General features: G+C 59.5%; 6 protein-coding genes across 6 annotated transcripts; 2 read left to right on the top strand and 4 right to left on the bottom strand.

Annotated features, from left to right (window-relative positions):
* The first annotated feature begins 30 nt into the window (after positions 1–30).
* On the top strand, positions 31–3064 carry JDV02_007376 (uncharacterized protein). Its single transcript, XM_047988864.1, has one exon. The coding sequence runs from the start codon at positions 179–181 to the stop codon at positions 2612–2614; it is 2436 nt and encodes an 811-aa protein (XP_047844862.1). The 5' UTR covers positions 31–178; the 3' UTR covers positions 2615–3064.
* Positions 2658–4364, bottom strand: ECI1 (Delta(3)-Delta(2)-enoyl-CoA isomerase). Its single transcript, XM_047988865.1, has 2 exons — positions 3689–4364; positions 2658–3374 (listed from the first exon to the last, which is right to left on the bottom strand). Exons 1-2 carry the CDS (start codon positions 3919–3921, stop codon positions 2747–2749), a joined length of 861 nt encoding a protein of 286 aa, XP_047844863.1. The 5' UTR covers positions 3922–4364; the 3' UTR covers positions 2658–2746.
* A 1165-nt stretch (positions 4365–5529) lies between these two features.
* On the bottom strand, positions 5530–7273 carry RPA49 (DNA-directed RNA polymerase I subunit rpa49). Its single transcript, XM_047988866.1, has 3 exons — positions 7024–7273; positions 6634–6959; positions 5530–6569 (listed from the first exon to the last, which is right to left on the bottom strand). The coding sequence occupies exons 1-3, from the start codon at positions 7163–7165 to the stop codon at positions 5700–5702; spliced, it is 1338 nt and encodes a 445-aa protein (XP_047844864.1). The 5' UTR covers positions 7166–7273; the 3' UTR covers positions 5530–5699.
* Positions 7274–9414: 2141 nt separating this feature from the next.
* JDV02_007379 (Non-specific serine/threonine protein kinase) lies at positions 9415–11707 on the top strand (the record flags this gene model as incomplete). The annotated part of the gene is made up of 7 exons (XM_047988867.1): positions 9415–9526; positions 9577–9634; positions 9690–9978; positions 10034–10234; positions 10286–10332; positions 10383–10682; positions 10735–11707. The coding sequence occupies 7 exons, from the start codon at positions 9415–9417 to the stop codon at positions 11705–11707; spliced, it is 1980 nt and encodes a 659-aa protein (XP_047844865.1).
* A 214-nt stretch (positions 11708–11921) lies between these two features.
* Positions 11922–13371, bottom strand: JDV02_007380 (uncharacterized protein). The gene has a single exon (XM_047988868.1). The coding sequence runs from the start codon at positions 13227–13229 to the stop codon at positions 12081–12083; it is 1149 nt and encodes a 382-aa protein (XP_047844866.1). The 5' UTR covers positions 13230–13371; the 3' UTR covers positions 11922–12080.
* Positions 13372–14204: 833 nt separating this feature from the next.
* Positions 14205–19369, bottom strand: ATG1 (Non-specific serine/threonine protein kinase). The gene is made up of 2 exons (XM_047988869.1): positions 14812–19369; positions 14205–14755 (listed from the first exon to the last, which is right to left on the bottom strand). Exons 1-2 carry the CDS (start codon positions 17666–17668, stop codon positions 14598–14600), a joined length of 3015 nt encoding a protein of 1004 aa, XP_047844867.1. The 5' UTR covers positions 17669–19369; the 3' UTR covers positions 14205–14597.
* Between the last annotated feature and the right edge of the window lie 3958 nt (positions 19370–23327).

Below are 23327 nucleotides of genomic sequence, written 5' to 3' on the forward strand. Positions count from 1 at the left end.
CCCCAGCCAGCTTCGTCGCCCGCGCCTCATACAACACAAAAGTCGAAACCACCAGCTCCGCCCAATTACCTGCGCAAACAACGTCGCGGACCCGCGGCTCAGCGCCTCTGTATTCTCGATGTCGAACACGATATAGAAAGCCTCCGGGATTCCGTTTCAGGCGCCGCCCTCCGCCGCAATGGCCTCGTCGATACCCGACGTCGCGACCCTTACGTCGTCAGCCCAGATCTTCTCCTCAAACAAGACCCTGCCGCAGATCCGCGCGATACACAAGGCGCTCCATGTGCAGGTCGAGGAGAAGTCGAGCCGCCTGCGCACGCAGGTCGGCAGCTCGTACCGCGAGCTCTTAGGCACAGCCGACACAATCGTCCAGATGCATGGCGACAATGACCACGTCCAGGAGCTCTTGGGCAAGATCGGCGGCCGCTGCGGGCGCGCGGTGGTGGCGGCCAAGGCGACCGGCCTGGCCAAGTTCGTGGCCAACGAGCGCAACGAGGACATGAGCAGGGCTGCACGCCTCAAGCTGCTGAGCGGGTGCGGGCTCCTCGTCGGTCGGATACTCAAGGGGCAGGTGGCTGGCCTGGAAGAACATGCCAAGAGGGGCGACAGGCTCCTGCTGGCGGCCAAAGTCTGGGTGCTGATCCGGCTTCTACTCAAGGGCTTCGAGGAGGAGGCCGACGGCGTCAGCGGGACCCCTAAACTCGACCTAGGGGGCGCCTTCAGATCTCGGGACTCGCTTCGCCGGCGGCTCAACAGTGCGATCAAGAAGGTGATAGAGAATGCCAGCGACGACGCAGAGAGGGAGGATATTCTCAAGGCGCTCTGCGCACACTGCCTTGTCGCCAGCTCTGGTGCGAGCGATGCCCTCCGCTATTTTCTCTCCGCGCGAGCAGAGGCCATGGCGCTGGCATTCGACGTGGAAGGAGACGGACGCGCGACGACCACTGAAGACGTCGTGCACAGCTTGAGACTCTACACGAAGACAATCCTGGACGTTCAGGCTCTTGTACCCGCGAAGCTCTCGCCAGTTCTGGCGAGCCTCAAGAGCCGGCCGCTGCTCGCGGATCCCGCTCTCAAGCATCTCGAGGGATTGCGGTTGGACCTATACCATAGATGGTGCAGCGAGGAGCTACAGTACTTCACACCCTTCGTTCGGCACGACGACCTCGATGGGAAGCTAGCCAGAGAGAGGCTCACGAGCTGGGCGACAAAGGGTGGCCAGGTCCTCCTCGATGGCTTGAGGAAGACGCTGGAACACATGGCGGATTTCAAGTCCATCATGGAGCTCCGGACAGAGGTGCTCCAGCTTTGGATCCGCGACGGCGGCAGGGCCAGAGGGTTCGACCCGTCGGACATGCAGGACGATCTTCGTGACGCCATCAACTCTCGCATGCTGGCAGTGCTGGAAACCAAGGTCACGAAGCTACGCCTAGTCGGGTCCGAAGTCCGAGCCACGCTCGAGGGATGGCGGGAAGGCTTCACGGACAAGCAGCTGGGCCTGTGGAACGAGAGCGGCTACGACGAGGCCCTCGCAGCCGGCGCCGCGTCGTTTGTACAGGAGGTCACGTCTCGACTCTACGGTCGAAATGATGCGGTGTCCAAGGCGGCACATTCGTACAGCAGCTGGTACCACGTCATTGACGATGTCGAGGGCGTAGTTGAACTACTGAGAAAGCAGCGCTGGGACAACGACTACGACGAAATCGAAGACGAAGAGACCATTGAGGCGAGGCAGCAGGCACTGAGCAAAGACGATCCGCGCAGGTTGCAGGAGAAACTGGACGCGACGCTCGACACATCTTTCGAGGAGCTGCAACAACAGCTAGGCAAGCTTTGGGAGGAAAAGGCAGACAGCACCACAAATGGTGCGGTTGCAATGTACCTGGTGCGCGTTCTCAGGGATATTCGCGCGGGACTGCCGGACCGGCCATCCATCAAAAGCTTTGGGCTGTCCATGGTCCCCGAGCTGCACAGCAAGATTGTCACCAGCGTCTCCGCCCAGGCGTTGGGCGAGTTCATCGGCACCTTTCTGTCGAGCAGACGGGTGCCTGGCAGAGCACTCTGGGAGGGGGAGCCTGCGCTGCCGATTCAGCCATCGCCCGGACTTTTCCAATTCTTGCAGGAGCTGTCGCTGTCGATGACCGATGCGGGAGTTGACCTGTGGACCCCAGTGGCCGTTGTGGCCATGAAGAAGCACCTCTGCGAGCGGCTATGCGAATCATGGCGCAAGGAATTGGCGACTCTTGCGGCGGAGCCGTCAGATCAACTCGAGACCAAGAAGAAGGACAGTGCCAAAGGCAAGGAGGCGGAGAAGGAGGAGGAAAAGGAATTGGGCCAGGCGGAGTCTCAGAACGAGAAGGATTCCGAGTTGGAGACAGCATCGGCTGGCGACCAGATCCGAGACGTCAGCACGCAGTGGCATTTTGACGTTGCCTTCCTGGGCTGCTCCGTTGGCACCATTTCGGGAACGACTTCAGAGGGCCTCCTCAAGAAGCTGGAGGATGACTTGTACGAGCTTTCAGGGGTGTCCGATGAGTCGTCGCGCCAACGCATTACCAAGGCGGCGCAAGATTACTGGCACCGGACAAGCCTCTTGTTCGGGCTGCTGGCATAGCGCAGACCAGATAGGATATAAAAGACGGCAAAGCACAGCCATGTACCATTGCTGGGCTCATCAGAGTGACGATTTATATTTACAGACATGTGCGTCGCTACCCGAGCGAGCGCTCCACCGGGAGGTGGCCCATCACAACTTGTGTCGCTTCTCGCCGCTGGCCAGCTTGCGGAACTCCTCCTGGGGGATGCCCTTGACGAAGCGCTCGAGCCCGGCGAAGACCTCGTGGACGTTTGCCTGGTGGATGGTCTCGAGTTCAGGGCGGCGGATGAGCTTCTTGATGCCGAGGAGGCTCTCGCCAATGAGGTGGTCCCCGAGCCGGTCATCCACCTCGGCGAGCACGCGCTCCCTAAATGCGGCGTCCTCGCCCTTGGGGTAGTCGAAGACGGCGTTGAGGAAACCCGCGGCGAGGAGCTCCCCGGCGGGGATGCGCCTGCTCATGATGAGGGCCTCGTTGGCCCTGGCGGGGCCGAGGCGCTGGGCGAGGGCGCGGGAGGCGCCGCCCTCGGCGACGAGGCCGATGGAGGAGAAGGGGGTGAGGAGGAAGGCGTGGGGCACGGCGTAGATGAAGTCGGCGAAGGCGACGAGGGCGGCGGAGAGGCCGATGACGGGGCCGTTGAGGCCGACGACGAGGACCTTGGGGTGGGTGGCGAAGACGTGCGTGATGTTGAGGTTGAAGGCGACGAAGGTGGAGAGCCAGAGCTTGTGCGCGTCGGTGGCGTCGGAGGGGGCGGCGCGGGAGATGGAGACGTCGGCGCCGCTGGGTGGTGGTGATTGTCAGCCAGTCAGTCAGTCAGTGTGAGATAAAATGAGAGGGTGAGGGGTGTGAGTGGACGAGAGATGTGTTTATCGTCATGAAGCCGTCAGTGGTGGTGAGTGTGGGTGATGACGATGATGAGTATGGTTTCAGGAAGCGCATTGAAACCACAGAAACACCCAGCCAGCCAGCCAGCCAGCCAGCCAGCCAATCCCTTCTTCTTCTTCTTCTTCTTCCCTCAGTCTGATCAAAACAGACAAGGGCAACAGAGTGATAGAAAATAACAGAAACACGAAAAAGAGAGTGAGAAAACTCACGCGGAAAAGTAACGCCCCTTGGCGAGAATGACCGTCACAAACACCTCGTCGTGCGTGGCCACCTCCTGCATGAGGCGCGCCAGCTCATAGTACTGCAGCTGGCCGAGGGCGTTGAGCTTCTTGTCGTTGTCGATGGTGATGACGGCGACGCGCCCGCGGTACTCGACGCTGATGACGGACTCTGCGCCGAGGGCGGCGTTTCTGCTGCTGCTGTTGCTGTCGTCGTTTGCCATGGCGGAAAATGGATGGTGGTGCGAGCGTTTCGAGTGACTGTTTTCTTTTCTTTTGGGTGCGACAAGTAGTTTGGCCTGATCGGACGGTTTCTCCTTTCTCTGTTTCTCTCTCTCTCTTTTTTTTTATAGTGGCCTATCTCCTTCTAGGCCGCGATATGGTGGAGGGGGAAAAGGTCCCTTCCGTAAGTTGGTTGGGAAAAGAGAGAGGCACGGCGGTGGTCAGTGTGCGATATGTATGTATGTGACGAGGTCGCGCAACGCCAACGTCCAACACAGGTGGCTCAGAGACCCAACGATGAATGCTAGTCGGGAAGAAACTGGATGGAATCTATAATAAACCAGCCGAGTTTGACGTCAGGAGGAAATTGGGTTTTTGCCCAGCTATGACACTGGTAGAAAGGCTTCCCGTTTCCCAGGTGTGTCGGATACCAAAAGGGAGGTCGTTGTCGTTCGTCGCACAAACGCAACACGGACAGACAAGAAACAACCGCGGATGCTAACGTACTCCCCCACAAAAAAAAGCCCCCAGCCAGCAGCCAAAGGTTCCCCCCCGCTACCACCACCACGACGTGTGCCTCGGCCCCGCGCCTTGGCTCCCGAACGCTAATAAAAGAGACTGCGGGGATTCCGTAAAGTCCATCAAACCTCGGCAGCCCGGGACAACAAGAGAAGAGGGGGGGCCGCCGCCGCCGCCGCCTGTGCTGGTGCCGTGGGTGACACTCCCGGGATCCCGCGTCACCAGAAGGACACTGATTTCGCTAACTACCTTACTGCTACGTACGTACATGCACGCGCGTGGTGATAGGATACTTAAGTTACCTGGTGCCTGTCTGTACAAGGTCTATTGTGCGACTGTAGTACGTGCGTCCAGGTGCGTTAGTACGTTGCACCGGGGGAACTAAAGTTACGGAGTAGTTATTGCACCCCTGCCCGCACCTGACGTCTGGAACATGCATGGACGCATGACTTCAAACAAACAAAAAGCCAAAAAGAAAATCAGAAATCCAACCGCTCTTGTATGTACTAGTTAGTACGTACGTACAAGTTATATACTTCGTGGTTGTAGCGCGTCGGATCTCGGCTGCCTTCTCGACTGGGCGACGGCCGGAGTTTTGCATTGTTTGCCGCCGCCCGGGGCATTCGGGTTTGAGAGGAAGACCATCAAGGGTCCATTGCCACAATATACACACAGAATAGGTAGCTGAGGAGACGGCAGCACACGCACTCTCAAGCGTTCGTCATCGTTCTCAACCTGGCCTTCCTTTCGTGATGACGCGCAAACACCCGCTCTCTTCTCAGCACGCGCTACCCTGCACCGGGACAGTCTGTCATCATCATCATCACCATCAATCATCCCGCCGCTGCACCATCGCATCAGCACTACCGATCCGTGTCGTCGGGTGCTTTGCCATTCTCACTGCGTCCCCATGCGTTTTGGCAGGCGGGGGTCGCGCGTTCGCCGGAAGGGGCGACGGTACCGAGGCTCTTGGTGTGGTCGCACGACGGACCGCCTCTGGCCATTCCTCAAAGCTGGGACTTGGCCATGATCAACGACAGGGGAATTTATCACTGACCAACCCGTACGCAGCAATCACAAAATAACAGGACTCGAGAAAAGGAACCAAGCGTAGATTCAATAGGTCCGACGGTCTAGCGTGCGGACAAGGACAAAACTCCAGAAATGCTAATATGCCGCAAACGCGCCCGTCTCCCCCGCCCTGCCTGGCCAGCCATCCTGATCTACAGCCGTCATAAAGTCATGCAACCCGCCGTCTTCTCTATTTTCGACGAGGAGCAATCAGCCTCTGCTTCGGGAAGTCGAGCGGCAGCGCAAGTCTCGCGATGTGGGCTTGCCGTCCCTGGGCCTTGCTGCCGACCAGCTTGACCCTGCCGCCAATCTCGTGGAAAAACTGGTTGATGGACGTCTGGCTTATCCTCAGGTCGTCCCGCAGGTTCTCCGTGTCCACCTCAAAATTGTCCACGATGCACGCGAACACGCAGCAGTGCGTCATGAGCAGGTCGATGTGGTATTTGCGCACCATACCGGCGTCAGAGAACTTGCGGCGTATGTTTTCGATGACGGCTTCCGGTGCGGGCGACAGCACCTCTCGCAGCTGATCCCGCGACACCACTCGTCTGGTCCCTTGTTGCTTGCCGGGCTTCGTACCTGCGAGGTAGAAGAGTATCACGAACCCCATGTAACGGAGGACGCGCAGGCGGGTAACGGCATCGTCGTTGGTGGCAATGGCGTTGACGCGCGCGGCGATGAACCGCGAGGGAACCTGTATCCCTTCTTTATGTCGCGCCTTTTCCTGCCATTCGCGGATGGGCACGAGGTTGAGTATGTCGCTTCCGATGATCACGTCCGGGTCGTAGACGTCCTGGATATCCGTCGCCGCCAGGTTGGCCTTGGGCACGGGCTTGGCGTCGTCGACAACGGCCTGCAGCTCTTCTCTTGTGGCCATTTGGGACGTCAGCGCCCCGACCGAGTCGAGCATGGCGCGGGCCGCGTTGTCTATTTTGGTCGGCGAGCCATCCCCAGGCTTCCTCTCCGGAGCGATGGCGTTGAGAACGTTTTCGCGAATCGCCTTCTTGGCCTTTTTGGTACCGAACGTCTGTCCGAGGTCTGTCTTGCGCTCCATCATGGTCTGCGGCCATGTTAGCGTTCACACGCTTCCATCGAAACATCCTCGTCGGTGTGTTGAAACATACCTGTCTAGTTCTAATATCCTCTGCCGAAGCAGTCGGCAGTTGCTTCGCGCGAACCTGGCCTCTCACAACCATCTTCTTGGCCTCGACGACATCGAGCTTGCCTGTCTTAGGGTCGTAGATGCCCACGTAGTGCTTCAGGAGAGGCTTCGAGCCCCGGGGTTCTTCTTCCCTAGCAGTGTAGTCCAAGCTGCGGTGCGCGGTGGAGTGCAGGAGGAGCTCCTTGTCGACGGCATGCTTGGGGTGCTTCGTTTTTGTTCGCGCCTCGTCCTTGGACTGGTAGGAGTGAAATACTAGAGTCTTGGGGATTTCCAGGCCCGGCGCGGTAGCTACAGGCGCGTCGAGTTAGCAATCGAGAAGACAGTGATCTTGCTACAGATATCGTCGACGTACCGACCACGGGAGGGCAGGATTTGGGCCGGAGGACCGAGGAGACTTTGGCGGTTGCCGCGGGCGCGTCCAGGACCACCTTTTTCTTGGGTTTGCCGGCAGACTCGCCATCGCGCTTGCGCTTCTTGCCGCTGCCGTCGCCCATCTTGTCTCGCCCTGGCCGCAACGGCGTCGCGAGACTCGCAATGGATGCTTGTTGGAGTGAGACGCAGACGCAGGCTGGGATGCGATGCGGTGCGATGGCCGGGCAGCGACGAAGACGGCACGCCAAAAATTTTTGGGTTCTGCCGTTCCTGCGACGGCGGGCCACAAATTCGACGGAGCGTTTTGCCGGGGCGGTGAGCGGCGGGCGGTCGACCCCACCACCAGCCAGCGTCAGCACAATGGTTCCCATTGCGCTTGCTGCTGGCAGTCGGTCGGTCGGTCAGTGATGGTGACCGCTGTGCGAGCCTGACTGCATGGTGTGAAAGCAACAGTGATGACGCGCAGTGAAGCTACCGCGGCATGCGATCAAAGTACTTCAGGTCGCCTGTGCCGTTAGCATCCTTGAATGAATGCTTGGCTACCCAGCGTACCCTAGACAGGCTGCGAGCATGTCGTCCAACGTAACGAGGTGAATCACTCATCGCATTGTTCATCTCGCCCAGCAGACGGAGCACAGTTACGTAGCCGATGCAGCATAGCAAATGCCCCCGGTGCCGAGAAGCTGTAGTCATGGATATCCCGTCCAAGACCGATAGCGCATGATGCCTCGAAGGGGTCGGCGCATGTCCCCCCACGTCTGCATTGTTCTTTGCCATTGGCCATCACCAAACACTGCGAGGCCGAAGCCCCAGACCTCGTGAACTGCCCAGAACATACCGAGCCATGGATCATCCGTCCCCTTCTGCAGTCAAGTCAACCAATTGGCAGCCTAAAAGGCAGCGCCGAGTTCGAGCAACACATAACATCATTGCGTGTCACGCTCTCTGGCAGACAGGTCGAGTCCGCTTTGCAGCTCCTCCCGCTGTCAAACCAGACCCGGCGGACCCGAAAAGTGGGCGACGTCACCGCACAAACCCGGCACAGCTGTGCAGTCGAGCTTTTCTTTGCCGAGCTTCCACAGCCCACGGCGAGGCAGGGCTGTCAGCTTTTGATTGCCAACTGCCACGTCCTCATTGTCTGACGCCGAGCTCCGCCACAGGCTTGCAGGTAGAGAAGCGGTTCCTATCGCATCACCGTTTACGCATAACACATGGTCACGAGGGCTCATGTGGATCAGTTCGCGAAGCAAATCTGCGATTCCATTGTCCATAACGGTGCCAAAATAGTTTCCTAGCATGCGTCGTTCGTGACAGCTTGCTTCGTTGTGGGCGACCCCTGAACGCCGACTGTACCCGACCGTCAAATTGTCCATTGCCCCATCTCCCACCGCCGTCATGACCAAAGACCGACCGGCCACTATGGCCTCCATGCTGCAGTCCCTGCACTCGGTCCCCAAACGCCAAGTTAATGTCGTCGAGAGCCCTCGTCAAGCGACCGCTGGTGGCTTAGGTGCCGACTGCCAGCTTCGTTGGCGTCATTCAGGCGAGCGGCGTTGTGAAAGTCATGAGAGATGCGTCGAGTCAGGTGCAAGTGCGAGGCGTTTACTTGCTGTACCAGTCATCAGCAGCTGCTTCAGGCGTAGCGGGACGCTCGGGGAACTTACGATCGCGCACGCATCTTTCTTCTCTTACGCTTGAGGCGACGAACGCGCTTCTTCCTCCATTTGGCTCTCATCTTGAACGGGAGAGCTGCAACATGGTTAGCTTACTGCAGAACTTGGCCAATGCAACAAAAAGGACATTGCCCGCCAATCAAGCAACGCAAGAATGCAATTGCCAATCGCTGACGACAGCTTCCTTCGAGCAGTTCTGGGTGGGAGCTCAACTTACTTGTTCGTTGATGAGAATCGTGCTTGGATGAGGTGCAACAAGAAGGAGGAGGGGAAATTCCAGAGGTTAAGCAGCTCCCGAAAGTAGTAGGGCACGAAACCCCCGACGGTCACGTGCGCAACATACGTCAGGATGACCTGGCTTGGCATGGCCTGTTGACCGCTTTGGGAGTTGGCCCGTGCACGGGTCGTACAGTGCAGAGCGCCTAGCACTGTGTTACGCACCGTGACGCAGAGCTCAACACAATAGTCACACTCACCAGAACGAACATGTTCACGCCCCGAAGCTCCTGTCAACCTCTTTTGCGTCGTGGAAGACGCTCTGACTCTCCCATCAGGTCCGGATCAAACCACGGCTATCATCAATTTCAAAAGTTGCAATTTTTCATCTCACCCTCCCCGCTCGTCCCCCCATCAACACGGGCAAGGCGTCAGCCACAGGTTTCTGGCTTACACGGATTTGGCGCCAGAATCCCAACTCGATGGCGTCCCTACAGCCAGGACAGCAGCACCTGTGCGCTGCAGAGCACGAAGATATGCCAGACAAATGTCTTCTTATGAAAAACTCGCAAGTTCCCGATGAGGAAGTTCAAGGTTCGGCGCCCCCCAGGTCGGTGCAGAACAAGTTTCTAACCGTGGTCTAGAGTTGATTCCGCTCCGTGACGGTGAGATACTCATGATTGGGCGTGACCCAGGCTCGGAGTGAGTTCGTCTCTGCGGTTCATTGCAAGTATTTTTGAACTAACAAGCTTTGTAGCTGGTGTGTCAAAGATGACCTCGACTTCTTGGTTTCACGAAAGCACTGCGAATTTTACGTTGTCAAATATGACCAGTCCAGCAGTCTCGTCTACGTGCGCGACCGCAATTCACGCAACGGAACCTACGTCAACCGCATCCAGATCGGCAAGACCACTGGCCCTTCTCCCGGATACCTTTTGAAACACGGCGATGTGATCAACATCCTGCCCTACTGGTCCTTTACGTTCTGCGACAAGCAGCCCCAGAAGTGCCACGCTCTTACCGAGATTCAGCAAGCCGAGTGCAAGGTAGACCTTGAACACTCCTCGCCTATCCTTTGAGGGCGCATCTGACGTTTCATAGTTGTTTGACGACAAATATGTGATCTCACAGCGTTGTCTTGGTCAAGGCGCCGACGGAGTCGTTTACCTCGCAACGGAAAGCGAAACGAAGAAGCAAGTGGTTTGTAAAGTGGTGTCTTTAAAGCCGGCTCGGAACAACAAGAACCAAGCGGACCTGCGGCGCAAACTGCAGGAAGCCGACGTGCTTCGACAGCTTCAGCACGTGAGTATTCATGTCTCTAACGCGCTCTTGGGTTGCGCTGATGACCATTAGCCAAACATCGTCCCATTTGTCGATGCCATCGTTTCGCCTCATTCCCTGTAAGAACACGTGAATTAGACGGAACAAGACCAAAATTAACAGTGAACAGGTACACCTTCACTGAACTTGCGACGGGCGGAGATCTGTGGTCTTTCATCTATCGTCACGGCAAGGAGAAACCCCTTGGCGAGTACGAAACGCGAGTCATCACTCGACAGGTGGTTCGCGGTTTGCAGTATCTCCACAGAAAGGGCGTCGTGCACCGCGACCTGAAGCCAGAGAACATTCTGCTGGCCTATTCTCCCAGAATCAACTGCCATCGTGTCATGCTCTCAGACTTTGGAGCATGTGCAGTTCCCAATCGGAGCAGAATGGTCACCCGTGCTGGCACGCCAAACTACCAGGCGCCGTAAGCAGCGACAAAACTCCTGACTTGGAAAAAATCTAACATGTCGAAATAGGGAGATTCGCGCTGGGGCTCAGTCGCAGACAGCCGCCGTCGACATTTGGTCGCTGGGCATAATCGTGCACATGATGCTCTCACACAACCCGGATTGTTGCGAAGCCAGCGAAGTTGATGAACCGGATCAAGAGAATTGCGACGAGCTCCAGGTTGGCGAAGCTCTTGGAAAGGGCAAATTCTCTCGTAATTGTGAACATTTCGTGTGGCGCTGTCTCCAGGTATTGCCCTCGGATCGCATGACCGCCAGGGAGGCGAAGTGCCACGACTGGCTCTGCAAACCTGAGAGGCTTTGCGAAAGGTTTCGAGAACTGGACCGAAGAACCATGGCTGACTGGAAACCACCGACACAGCTCAGGCCCATGCCGATGGAGCTGCCAAATGTGCTTACGGCTGTCGGCGCCTATTACGAAAACAACAGATCAACGGGCGCGAGTGACTGTCTCCATCCCTCTGACGACTCTGAAGTGGTGGAAGAGCCGTCTCAGTATTTTCAACCGAAAGTGTGGTCGCCTACAAAGGGCCAAGCCGAGCCGGATCGTGACGTTGAAACGATTGATTTCCCCGCGGAGTCTCGAATGAACAGTCTACTGACAGAGACGACCCCCATTGACATGATCAACGGCTCCCCAGAGGGATTTCCTGATGACGCAGTCTCCCCATTCGCACAGGCGGCAGTCAAGTCGACGGCCATGCGCGTGGCTGCGCGAAAGGTGAGGATACAGGATGCTTCACGCCTGCCGGTGCCAAGCTGGAAAAGGAGGCTCCTTGCTGGTGACACCACGAGCGCTAAACGACACCAGAAAGAGCAAGTGCCCGAGATGGTGGAATGCGGAGAGGCCAAGTCATCGTCCTTTGGCGTAGCGACGACCAACGTGGCGACTCTTGCTGTGAACGATGCCACTCGTGGGCCAGCGCACGATGAGCTCGCATCGTCGACTAGCGTCAACACACCAGCGCTCGTTTCGCACTGAGGCGCAAGTAGCGAGTCATAGGATCAATGACAGACCGTCAAAAGAGTGTCACGTCGACTTCCCATGAGGTTACGCGTTTTGCTTTGATTTTTGCCGCGTCCCCGGATACGACGCAACCTTGGTGACTTGGAATCGGAAGAAGTGAGGCTCTACATTGTTTCTTTGCGACGGAGACTGGAAGCCCAGCTCCGTGGGGAAGAGTTGCAAGTCAGCAGGGGGATAGTCTTCGTTCACGGGCGGGCTTGCCGCTCGATAAAATACTACGGTGATAACTTTTAACCATGGATCGTGCGTGCCGCATGTTTGAAAGTACAGTCTCACGCGCTCCTGCTCGGACAACAAGGCCCATTGTGGTAAAAAGACGCTACTACTACTAGACTTTTCCAAGACGGAGCACGTTCTGACCGTCGTCGGTGGTGCCCCCATCCGTCGCAAACTGTAGGGGCAGCAGCTCTGGAAAGTGGCCGGCGGCGCCGCCGGGTGATGGTGCGTTGAGGAGGGGCTGCAGCATGGCCCTCACCTCGTCGAGCTGCTCCTTGGCGTCCTCGTGGGTGCTCAGCTTCTGCACGTCGTCGAGGGCCGTCTTCATCTCGGCGGGGGTCAGGGGCCGCTCCCTCTCGACGCGCAGCGCCTCGGCGACGCCCGTCGCGTCGGGGCGGCGGGCGACGACGAGGTTCCCGCGACGGACGACGAGGACCTGGTCGGCGACGGGTCGGCGGCGGCGTGGCGGGCGGTTGCTGCTGCCGCTGCCGCTCTCAGCGTCGCCGTTGCCGTCGCCATCGCCGTCGCCGTCGAGAAAGGCGGCGGCGTGCAGCAGGCCCTGATACGAGTCGTCGTGGACCTTGCGCGGGGTCAGGCGCACGGGCAGGTTGCGCGACTGGCCCTCGGGCAGCTTCTCGTAGAAGCGCAGCAGGATGCCGAGGCGGCTGAGGGGGGCTGGGACGGCGAGCACGACGACCTCGACGCGGTAGTGGCGCCCGGCGTCGGCGTCGGTGTCGGCGTCGGTATCTTCGCGGAAGAGGCGGGCGAGCTGGACAAAGTCGTCGGGGTGGCGGCAGGCGCTCTCGAGGAGCACGTCGAGGCGCCGGCGCGCGACGTGGCGCGCGGCCAGGGCGAGCCAGCGGCGGGCGTCGGGCCCCGTGGCGGGGGAGGCGAGGTGCGGCGTGGAGAGCATGAGGCGCGTGTACTGCGGGTGGTACGTCTTGTACGTGTCTGCAATGAGGTGCGCCACGGGGCCCGCAGAGGCAGAGCCGGAGGCGGAGGCATCGCGGCGACGACAGCGTTGGAGGGCGGCGAGGAGGGCCTGCGAGAGAATGGTCTTGCCGGCGCCCGTCTGGCCGACGACGAGCAGCGCCAGAGGACGGGCGTCGTCGCCACCATCATCAGAGGCAGTGTTGTCGTCGGTGGGCGGGGGCGGGGGCAGCTCGGCGGGGAGAATCTCCTCGTTGAAGATGCGCAGGGCCTCGTCGTCGGGGAGGCGGTACGCGGAGAGGTCCTCTGGCGGAGGATGAGGGGGCGGCATCCTGAGATTTTGTCGTGAACTGAACTGCGCTGACGATGGATTGGCGAGGCGGGCGATTGGAGGGTGTCAACCCAGGAGGAGGAAGGGGGCGCGGTTTGCCAGCGTGAAGAATAACAACAATGGGATGGACGGACACGTTTCGACCCGTAAGGGGTGGCGATGCGATGCGAGATGTGAGAGGATGATCGATCAATTGAATGGGGGGGGGGAGGAGATGAGAGAGATATGAAAGACAGGGTGGGCGAGCGGGCGGCGGTAGTGAGGATGAGAAAGTGTGTGTGTGTGTGAGAGAGAGAGGGTGAGGTGAGGTGAGGGGAACGAGACATGACATGTCGTCACAACTTATCACAACGCTTCTAGACTCTACAGTCTACGTAGCAGAGAGAGACAAGGGAGAAGAGAGTCGCATTCTTCCACTGCGCGCGCATCCCGATTAGGCGGATTCTGACTTACACGACCTGCTTGCTACCCCCCCCCCCCCCTCTCCCTTTCCCCTCTCCCCTTCTGTCCTCCTCGCCTCTCGGGGTCTCCTCTCGCTTCCATGTTTCCCTCACATTTGTCGACCCTTCTACTACTACTACACTTGACCTGCGTTTCATCGATATACGTAGTGGGCGCGTGCGCCCCGCGTTGCTGAACAGTCAACTCACGGGCCGGCCGGACACGGGACGCAGGACACAAGGGGCCGTGTCAAACATTGCCGTCAACATCTCGCCTTCACATGGCGGGCATCTCATCTCAGGCCCTCGCAGACACTCCCCGGCAATCTACCTTTCATTCTCTTGCGTTGGGCGGCATCGTGGCCTGGCCCTTTCGCATATCGTACTGACCGTCATCTGGTCATGCGAGGCCATCATCTCAGGCGTCGCTCCTAGTTTGCGACCAGCCTCCAATGGCTTCTCGAGGAGCTATGTCCGTCCTGTTCATTCCGCAAATTGATCCTCCTTCATCCAGTCAGTTCCTTTATCCGCCCCCACCTGCTTGAACAAACATGAGACGCAATATGCCCTCCCCCGCTCGCCAGCCGTACAATAAATCAGTCCTAATACGCCTGCCCGTGAACTCCATTGCCTGGCTCGTCAAATCAACCCAAGAACCAGTAAAGCATCAGTGCCTTCCATCCTCATATGTCGAGGAAGGGATAAGGTCTGGCTGAGATTTCATGCACCCGGCATTCACAACAAGAAAACAGTTGACCCAAAACGCCGTCCGGTCCGGTCCCAACCCAAAAAAGAAAAAAGCAGAGCGCGTCATTAAACATGTAGCCGTGGGGCGCAATAAGAGGGTATGTAGTTGTAGTGGTAATGTTCTGAATGCGCTTTCGTCGTTTTGTATCGCCTTGTTTCAACGTTCAGGGTCTCGCTGGCTTCAAGTCGACCCATGCGAAGGGATGCTCCGCGGTGTAACATCGCCGCTCCGTCGTCGCGCCGCCTGCAGCTGGACTTGCTGCTCCTTGCTGATGGCCTCGGCAATCATTTGCTGCTTCTTCGTCACCGACGCCAGCCGTCCGGTAATCATCTTGATCACTGCCACGCATGTCAGCACACCCACGAGTGTTAGGATCAGTGAGCGCCGGGCTTACTCTTGCGCACGTGGGCTTCCTCGTCGCTGTCGAGGTCGCCACCGTTCTCCAGGGAGCCGCGCGCCACCTCCTTGCCGCCCGAAAGCCTCCTGCCTACCGCGTCGTCATCGCTCTCCAACACAGCTTCTAGCATGCGGATGGCGGTAATGTAAGAGATCTTACATCCTGGCAGGTTCTCGTTGGTGACCTCGTCAATCGCAGCCGCGCGGCTCATCTCGAGGGCTCGGTCATACATGAGCTTCTCGGCGCTGATACCCGGCGTTAGGTAAACCTGCTTCGCAGCAGATCCCGACGACGACACGATCGAGTCTTCTCCGTGGTTAGCCGGGTGGCTAGGGTGATCTTCGGGCAGCAGCTTCTGAGCCTCGAGCAGCTTCAAGCGGACAATCTCGGACTTCTCCAAGACTTCGTTGAAACGCTGCCGCACCCACTGGACAATGGCGTTGATCTTTTGCGCGACGTGCTCTGATACGGCAGCAGAGACCCCTGTGGCCACGGCGCCGCGACTCTTCTTGGACCACCATACACTGGCAATGTCCATGGCTCGGGCGAGCAGGGTCAGCGACTTGACGTACAGGACGAGGGCCTCCTCTGACAGGGAGACAATCGCCTCGACTGTCAGGCCATCTTCCTCGTCGACCAGCTGATCCATGGGGACGCCGCCAAGCCCGTGATCCATGGACGGCGCCAGTGGAACCAGCTGCTTGTACTTGACTTCGGCGAAGCCATACACGCAGTCGCTCCGCTCGGCGTACTCCTCCATGGTGTCCTTGGCGCGCACGTCCTCGTCAGCAGACTGGCTGCTCTTGCCGTCACCGAGCAGGCCGGCGGGTGCAGAAGGCGTGGGATAAGCCGGGAAGGGTTGGTACATGGGCGGTGAGTGGCCCTTGGCACCACGCACCGGCGCCATCTTGAAGCCGAACAGCCTGAGGCTGGCATCCTGAATCGCCTTGGTGATGGCGCTCGATGCCGAACCCGGGCTGGAGCCGAGGGCCTTGTCGTACGACGAGCGCTTGTCTTGCCCGGCCCGACCTTGGGCCACCAAGGCAGTCTGAGAGGCCGGCGTGGGAATGGCACCCGTCGTCGACGTCGGCGCTCCTTGTTGGGTGCTCCGTCGAACGATTTGTTGGCCCCGTTGCATGCCGGGCGCTTGGTTGGCAGCCAGCTCGTCCGCAAGAGCATTGACTTCAACGTGCCTCCGCTCCACCAGGACATAGTCCCGCTCAAACATGACGTCCTGGGCTGCCTGCTCCTCCTCCGAGGCTTCTCGATTGACGGCTGGCAGCCGCTTTGCATCCGACGGGCTGGTGCCGGCGGCCGCAGCAACGCGGTCGCGCGACGGTCTCGTCGCCAGATGGGGTTGATAGTTTGGTGTCGAAACGGTATGTTGCGGTGCCGGGCGCTGGATCCCCAGTCCCTCACCGCCATTCCGTGGGGAATTGCTCAATCGTTGCACGTCACCACCCGTCTGCCGTCTGTGCCGGCCCTCGCCGGGGTTGCCAGTCTGAGGCGACCGCGGCTGCGCGTCTCGCGGGGACCTTGATGAGCCAGCATCGCGAGGTCCCGCGTCCTGCCGCACACCACGGCTCGGGGTCGGCGACCGTGGTGAGGGGAGGGCTTCGCCTTGAGGAATTGTCTCCAGTTCACGCTTAGGCGGTTTTGGAACATCGTCTTCTACCAAGCCCGGAATCTCGTTGGTGACCACGGGGTGCGCGAAGAAGTTCTCAAAGCTCAAGCGTTCCACTGGGCTCCGCTTGAGGAGACTTCGTACGAGGGCCTTCATTTCGGAGCTGACGACGACCTCGCGAGGAAACTTGATGACGTCTTCGGCTGCCTCAATCTTGCGCAGGAGCTCCACGTGGTTCCTGGCCCGAAATGGGGGCCGGCCCGTGACCATCTCGTACAGAACGGTGCCTACTGACCACAAGTCCGCCTTTGCATCGTATCGCTCATACCGCAGGATCTCGGGTGCCATGTACAGCGGTGAGCCGCACAGAGTGTCGGCCAGCGACGTCGACGGCAGCACTCGAGCAAAGCCAAAGTCGGCGAGCTTGAGCATGGGCAGCGAGGTCAGCCCGGCGACGGGAATCAGCGAGTCCTGGCTTGCCGACATGATGTGAAACTGGCGTTGGTCCCTAAAGCCTCGCGAGGGCAGCAGCAGGAGATTTTGGGGCTTGACGTCGCGATGGACGTAGTTGTTGGTCCTGAGAAACTCGAGAGCACTGGATAGCTGCTTGAGAAAGTGGCGGATGACAACCTCGTGCAGCCCAGAGTTGGGGGTTACCGGATACTTGCGAGCCATGTCGCGCGTGGCGACATGCACGATGAGCTTGTCCCGCTTCTTGATGAACAATGACAGGTCTCCCAGCTCGCAGTACTCCATGATGAGGTTGATGTGTGTGGACGACTCGACGCAGTCATGGAGGGCGACGATGTGAGGATGCCTCAGAGCCTTGAGGATCTGAATCTCCCCGTAGAGGTTCTCCTTGAGCTTCTTGTTCAGCCGGGCGAGTTCGACCGACTTGATGGCGACGGCGGCTTTGGATTCCTGCAATGCAAGCGAGGCACGATTAGCACACAAGGTCAGGACGGACGGAAGCGGCTGCGCCGAAATGGCGAGGAGGAGGGCAAGGACACGAGATGGGCCAGAGCTCCGTGTCCAAGCGCCGCCGCCGCCGCCGCAGCAGCAAGCAGCAAGCAGCCGACGAAGCGGCGAGAGAGCGCGCACCTTGTGCCATCCCATGTAGACCTGGGCAAAGCTGCCCTTGCCGATTTCCTGGTCGATGACGAACTGACCGATGTTGCGGCCGCTCGATCTCCGGGAGCCGGAGGACTGGCCCTCCTGCCGACTCGCCATGGCTTCCTGTGATGTCAGTGCCTCGTTGTCGATGGCAGGAAGTGCAGGGGAGGTCGATCGCAGCCCGAGGGCCTACAAGGTGTGGAGGGCACGAGCAGCGGTTCGCGTCGTCATGTAATCGATGCGTGTCAAGGTGGGACTTGCAGGCGGCCGCAGCAAGCGATCGAGGACGGTAGAGCCTCGAGGAACAGGCGCCGGGGTGGTTGGAAGGGTCGGGGGGTGGGTGACGGGCAAGGCAGAAGCGGATCGATGGAGGCAGCAGTCGAGGGTCCAGGGATGCTGGCGGTCACCTCGTACCGGATGTGCCAGGCGTGGCGTAGGGAGGTACGTAGTAGTAGTTATGTGTTTGTCGACAGCAGGGTATGGTGGTCGACACGGCGGCGGCAGGTATCCGATACGTAGGATGACGGGTGTGGGAGCACAGGAGGCTGAATGAGGATGGATGGTTAGTGGTGGCGGTCGATGGGACGGGGTTGCAAGGAGGGATGAATGGAGCGACGAGTCGAGAGTCTGGGGGAGCAGCAGGGTGCGCGCATCGCCTGTGCGACTCTGGGGAAAGACGGGGGCAGGACGGGGCGAACTGGGTAGATGAGGCGAGACGTGGGTTGCTTTTTGGAAGCTGTCTGCGATGTTCTGGGTGCTGGAGGTGAACGAGGAGCAAGGATGGAGGGGGAGGCAGCGGGAGTGACTAACACCAAGGCAAGACACGGGCGGAGGTGGATGTCGATAGGAAAGTCGACGGGCGGCAGAGGGTGGTGGTGGTGGGCGGCGCGGTTGAGAGACGTGCCTTGCTCGGTTGTTGTGGTGCCTGGACGAGGGGAGTTGAGGAAGCGCGGTGTGACAGCTGTCGCGCGGGGGGGAGCTCTTTGTACCCTGATGGGAAGACGAACGAGTGAGTTGATGATGGTGTTGTCGGGGAAGATGATGGACGGGCCAGCACGGACGGCGGCGGAAACGCAGGGTCGTCGTTGTCGCAGACGCAGGACTGGCAGCAGGACAGACAGGGCAGGAGGCTCCGTGCCGGTGCGCCAGCAGCAGCAGTAGCAGTAGTAGTAGTAGTCCTGGACGCTTGGGGTACTAGAGTCAAGTCAGATGCACGGGCGGTGCGCGCGCCCGAGTTGGCGCGTGGACGAGGCGGAGTGCGGCGGCGGCGGCGGCGGCGGCGTCGTGGTTCGCGCGCGCTTTGGCCCAGAGCGGTAGGCGGTCGATGGACCGTCGAACGCTGGCTGGCTTAGGGAAGGCGGCGTCGGCGGCGCGCGTGGGCAGGGGACGTGGGACCGGACCGGCTCCTGCTGTCGGGGCTGCGTGCTGGGATGAGATGGTATGGGTATGGATGGACAGGCCCACCTACACGGCCACAGTTATGGACGTATGACGGGGTAGAGACGAAGGAGTGTGAAGATGAAAAGAGAGGGAGAGAAGAGGAAAGGAAAGAAAAGGAAAAGAAAAGAGAGGAGAGGGGCCAGTTCTTGACGACGACGACGACGACGACGACGGGAAACTGCAAGGTGGTGGAGGCACTGTCGAAGGAAGAAGGATTGTGACCCGGGGGGGTTGGAGGACTCGAGGATACAAAAGAAGTGCGGCCGACGGACGGTGATGGGAAGAATGGGCGAGTCAATCAATGCAACAAATGGGCTCGACTGACTGAATGAATGAATGAATGGCTGGCTGATGGGTGACTGGCAGACGACATCGGCGGCACGCCTTGATCGGTGTCGGTTGGTACTTGCATCCTGTAGCAAAGTACTAACGTACCGTAGTACCGCACAGTACCGTACCTTGGAGGTGGTGGACGTGGTGGTGGACGTGATGGGTGGCCATCATGTCTCGTCTGCCCTGAGGTGTACCTACCTCGTACCTTAGATGAGGTAGGCACGGCCAGCCCGGTGCGTGATGGTGGTGCACTGCATCGGCTGCATGGCCACGCACCCCGTCATCATCACTGTCATTGTCATCATCATCACCATCATCAGTCAAGCAAGGAAGCACGCAGTCACCTTGTCAATCAATCAATTAATCAACCATTCAGTCAATTCATCTAGTTCCGTCAGCGGGTTGGCTGGGTCCCGCGTCTGCCGTCTTTGCGTGCGTCCCAGTGACCTCCCGATCCATTCCATGGGAGGCGCCGCCTGAGCATGGGGTGCGCCCCGTGATGCATCAATGCGCCCAGGGGGGGCCGGTGATGGGGGGGGGGAACCCCGGGGGACCGCCGCCTAAAACGGCCCACTGCGTTGGCGCTGCGCACCGCACCAGGGCGGGCAGTGACCTCCAGCTGCCGACACCTCATCTCAGTGGAGGGCCCTCCCCGGGGGTCGCGGCGCGCCTCAGCAGCTCCCAGTTCAGGCAGTCCGCCACCACCTCGCTGTTGGCATCGGTGGGCGAGGTCGGGTAGGACGGGGGGGCACCACTGAAGGCTCCCTCTCCCTGACGACGACTACACCACCGCCGTATGGTAGCGCGCTAGCCGGAGGTCCCGCGCCTTCAACCCATCCATTCACCCATCCACGGGCCCCAGAGGTCGTCTCTCCCTCCCGTCCCGTGACAGCGGCCGGGTTCCACGACCCCGAGGTTCCAAATTCAAAGCCTGCCATGACGATTCGAGGTGCGCATGGCGACATCCATGGCGCCATCCCCAGTAGCGAACGAACGACGATGGCGCTAGCACGGCGTCCTGGCTACGATGTATACTGCTCCAAGTACCCAGTTCGTACCTCTGCGCGAGTCCCGGGGCCTGCAGGCGGCCGCCCGTGCAGTGCAGTGCATCCATGATCAGTGCCCGTCGCGTCGCTCGGGGCTCTGATCCGTTGCCTCACAGGCCGCCCTCCTTCCCCGCCCTCGTTAGTCGCAGCACTGGCAGCCAGCGACCGACCTTATCGGGGATCCCAAAGGTGAAGAGGGACGGTGGCCTGGCTGTTGGTGGTCGCTGAACGCAAGTGTGCCTGGGCTGGGCGCCGGGAGCACCGTGCATGCATGGCACGGCATGGCATGTATTCGTATGTATGAAAAGCACTGGCGAATGCGCCTTGTTATTGGGCTCTCGTCGTTCCCCCCCCGGACTCGCTCGCCAGGTGACTCAGTGAGAGTGAGTTGAGTCGTGCCGTGCCGAGCGAGCATGTTTCCATAGCATGGGGCAGAAAAGGGGGGTGGTGGTGGTGGTGGTGGTGGTGGTGGCGATAAGACTCATCATCCATGACATGATCCCGTCAGCGATAACGGCTTGCAGCCTGCCTGTGCGGTTCGCACAGAACTACTACACTTGGTAGTTCTAGGCATAGGTACTTGGTTCTTGCCTAGGTAGCGCCAACAGCAACACCGAGTCCGCCGTCGCCTTTTCCCGGCTTATGAATCTGATTTTGGACTGTTCTCTACTACTGGGTTAGTAGTTACATACTAACTGTACATCACTTCCCGTACGGACAGCCAGTACGTGCCCAAACATTCGCGGTCGCAGCGGCGACGAAGCTTCTCGCGTCTGCTGGGCCCCCACAGCCGCCGATGCATGCGGGCGTGAGGCGCAAAGGGGAGAAGCGAGCGGCAACCAGCAAGTTAGCGTGGCACATACGTTTCTGTTCTGTACGACCTGCAAAGTACATACGTACGTACATACGGCACCCCCGAGGCCCAGACATGATGTGCTCGTCACGGGGACCATGATGGCGAAAGCACAAGCGCCAACCGCCTCCCCGATCCCGCCATCGACCACTGGCCTCGCGAGCCCGCGTTCTCGTCATCCCCGTCCCGTCACGTTTTTGTGCCCCCTCCCCTGCGCGGGAAATGCTACTTGTGCCTTGTTGGGTACGAAGTAAGTAGGGGCCCCGGTCGGCTTTGGACTGCAGTGTACAGACTACGAAGTGTCTATCCCCTTTGCCGTGCTGGGAAACCCGCCGCTCGCGAAGCCCCCATGGCTAGACGAATCTACTACATGTAGTACATGCATGCCTTCGGTACCTTACCTGCTACTATACCTCCCTTCCCGCCTAGCGGGTCGTGAGTACTTTCCACTACATCGGTTATCGTGACCTTGCGATCCCCTTGACGCTAGCCAGCACCGGCTGCCATGCCGGGGGAGCGGGGGAGAGAGACTCAACCCAAAAGCCAAAACCGACGCCAGTGACGTCCGTGTCGCGGATCGCCGCGATTCGAGTAGTATGGCGTCGCGAGCCGACAAAGCACGCACGCGTCCCCGTACGCACCTACCTGCCTACCCACCTAGGTATGCTATGGAAAGCACGCAAGGCATGTACGGTATGTGCGTGAGGATGTAAAAGGCGGTCTCGTTGCGGCCCTCCTCTCTTGACGACAGCTGCGTCCATTCGCTCGTCATCGCCGCCTCCATCCAGGAGGTCGGTCCGCCTCGTTCTCATCCCACCCAAAAACACACAGACAGAGAGGGGCAGACAGACAACCATACCCACCTACTGCTGCATGTATGCCATCTTACCGAGCGACCGACGCGTGCTCCGGGCGCAGGAGGGAAAATCCAAAGTGTATAAAAGGGGGCTCCCCGCTAACTAGCGGCGTATATGTGCGCAGTACATGTGCACATGTGTGTGTGTGTGTTTGTGTGTATGCGCGCGCACCTGTGCCTGACCGACCGGGCAAAAGATCCATTCATACATACGTGGGCCGGCTTGATTTGATTCGAACCTCTTTGCACCCCCGGTCCCTCCCTCCCCGTGGGTAATGGGGAAGCATGGGAACGGGGAAGCAAACCACCGCAGCCCAGCAGCAGCAGCCCAGCAGCAGCAGCCCCCGTCTCCCCATTCTTCTTCCAGATAGCTGGTAGTTACGAGGTAAGTGTGTTTGTCACGACGTAGGCACCCAACTTGCCTAGTGAGGCAAGCGTGCTCGGCCTCGGGGAGGCGGGCCAAGAGACCGGCAGAGTACTGCACATGGTAACTACTGCACAGTCGGCCACGTAGGTACTGTACGAAGTAGGTAGTTACCTTGCTGGTTTCTTGAAGAGGTGTGGTGGTTGATGGTGGTGCTGGTGGTGCTGCGGGCCGGTCTCCCTTGCATCCGCCGCCGCTGCTGCTGCTCCTGCTGCTACTGATGCCACCATCATCAGTTCCGTGTCTGGGCAGGGCGCCCTATCACTGTCGGCCTCGCTGCCATGTCCCCTTCGGCACCCGCTCTGTGGGGGAATTTGGGGGGTGGGGGGACCCGCGCCTGCAGGCCCGCCTCCTCCCAAGGACAACAAGAACACACACACACACACACACACACACACCAGATCTCCAGATACAGGAACCCGACGTTGGTTTGGCGGTGGTGGTGGAGGTGTGTGTGTGTGTGTGTGTGATGGGGAGGGTCGCACGCCTGTGTCTTATCCCAGCTCGTGGTGCGGCGACTGGTTCTGCTGCTGTTGCTGCTGCTGGGGCGGCGGCGGCTGCGGAGCTGCTGCTGCTGCTGGGTGGCGGTTGGTGGTGCAGTGCAGTTCTGCAAAGGTTTTCTGCAACAAACAAACAAACAAAGTCTGCAACCTGCTTGCGCGCGCTAGTAGTTTACTGCGGAATCTGCATCCGAATCAAGTCTCTCCCCAGCTCTATCTATCTACGTGGTACTGTTGTTGTAACCTACCTACTTACCTTTGTACCTCATGTACCGAGCACGAGAGGACGAGAGACAGAGGACGACGCCGTCCGTACATGCACAC

This window comes from Purpureocillium takamizusanense, chromosome 7 (genome assembly GCF_022605165.1).
Source record: "Purpureocillium takamizusanense chromosome 7, complete sequence".
Classification (NCBI taxonomy): Eukaryota; Fungi; Ascomycota; class Sordariomycetes; order Hypocreales; family Ophiocordycipitaceae; genus Purpureocillium; species Purpureocillium takamizusanense.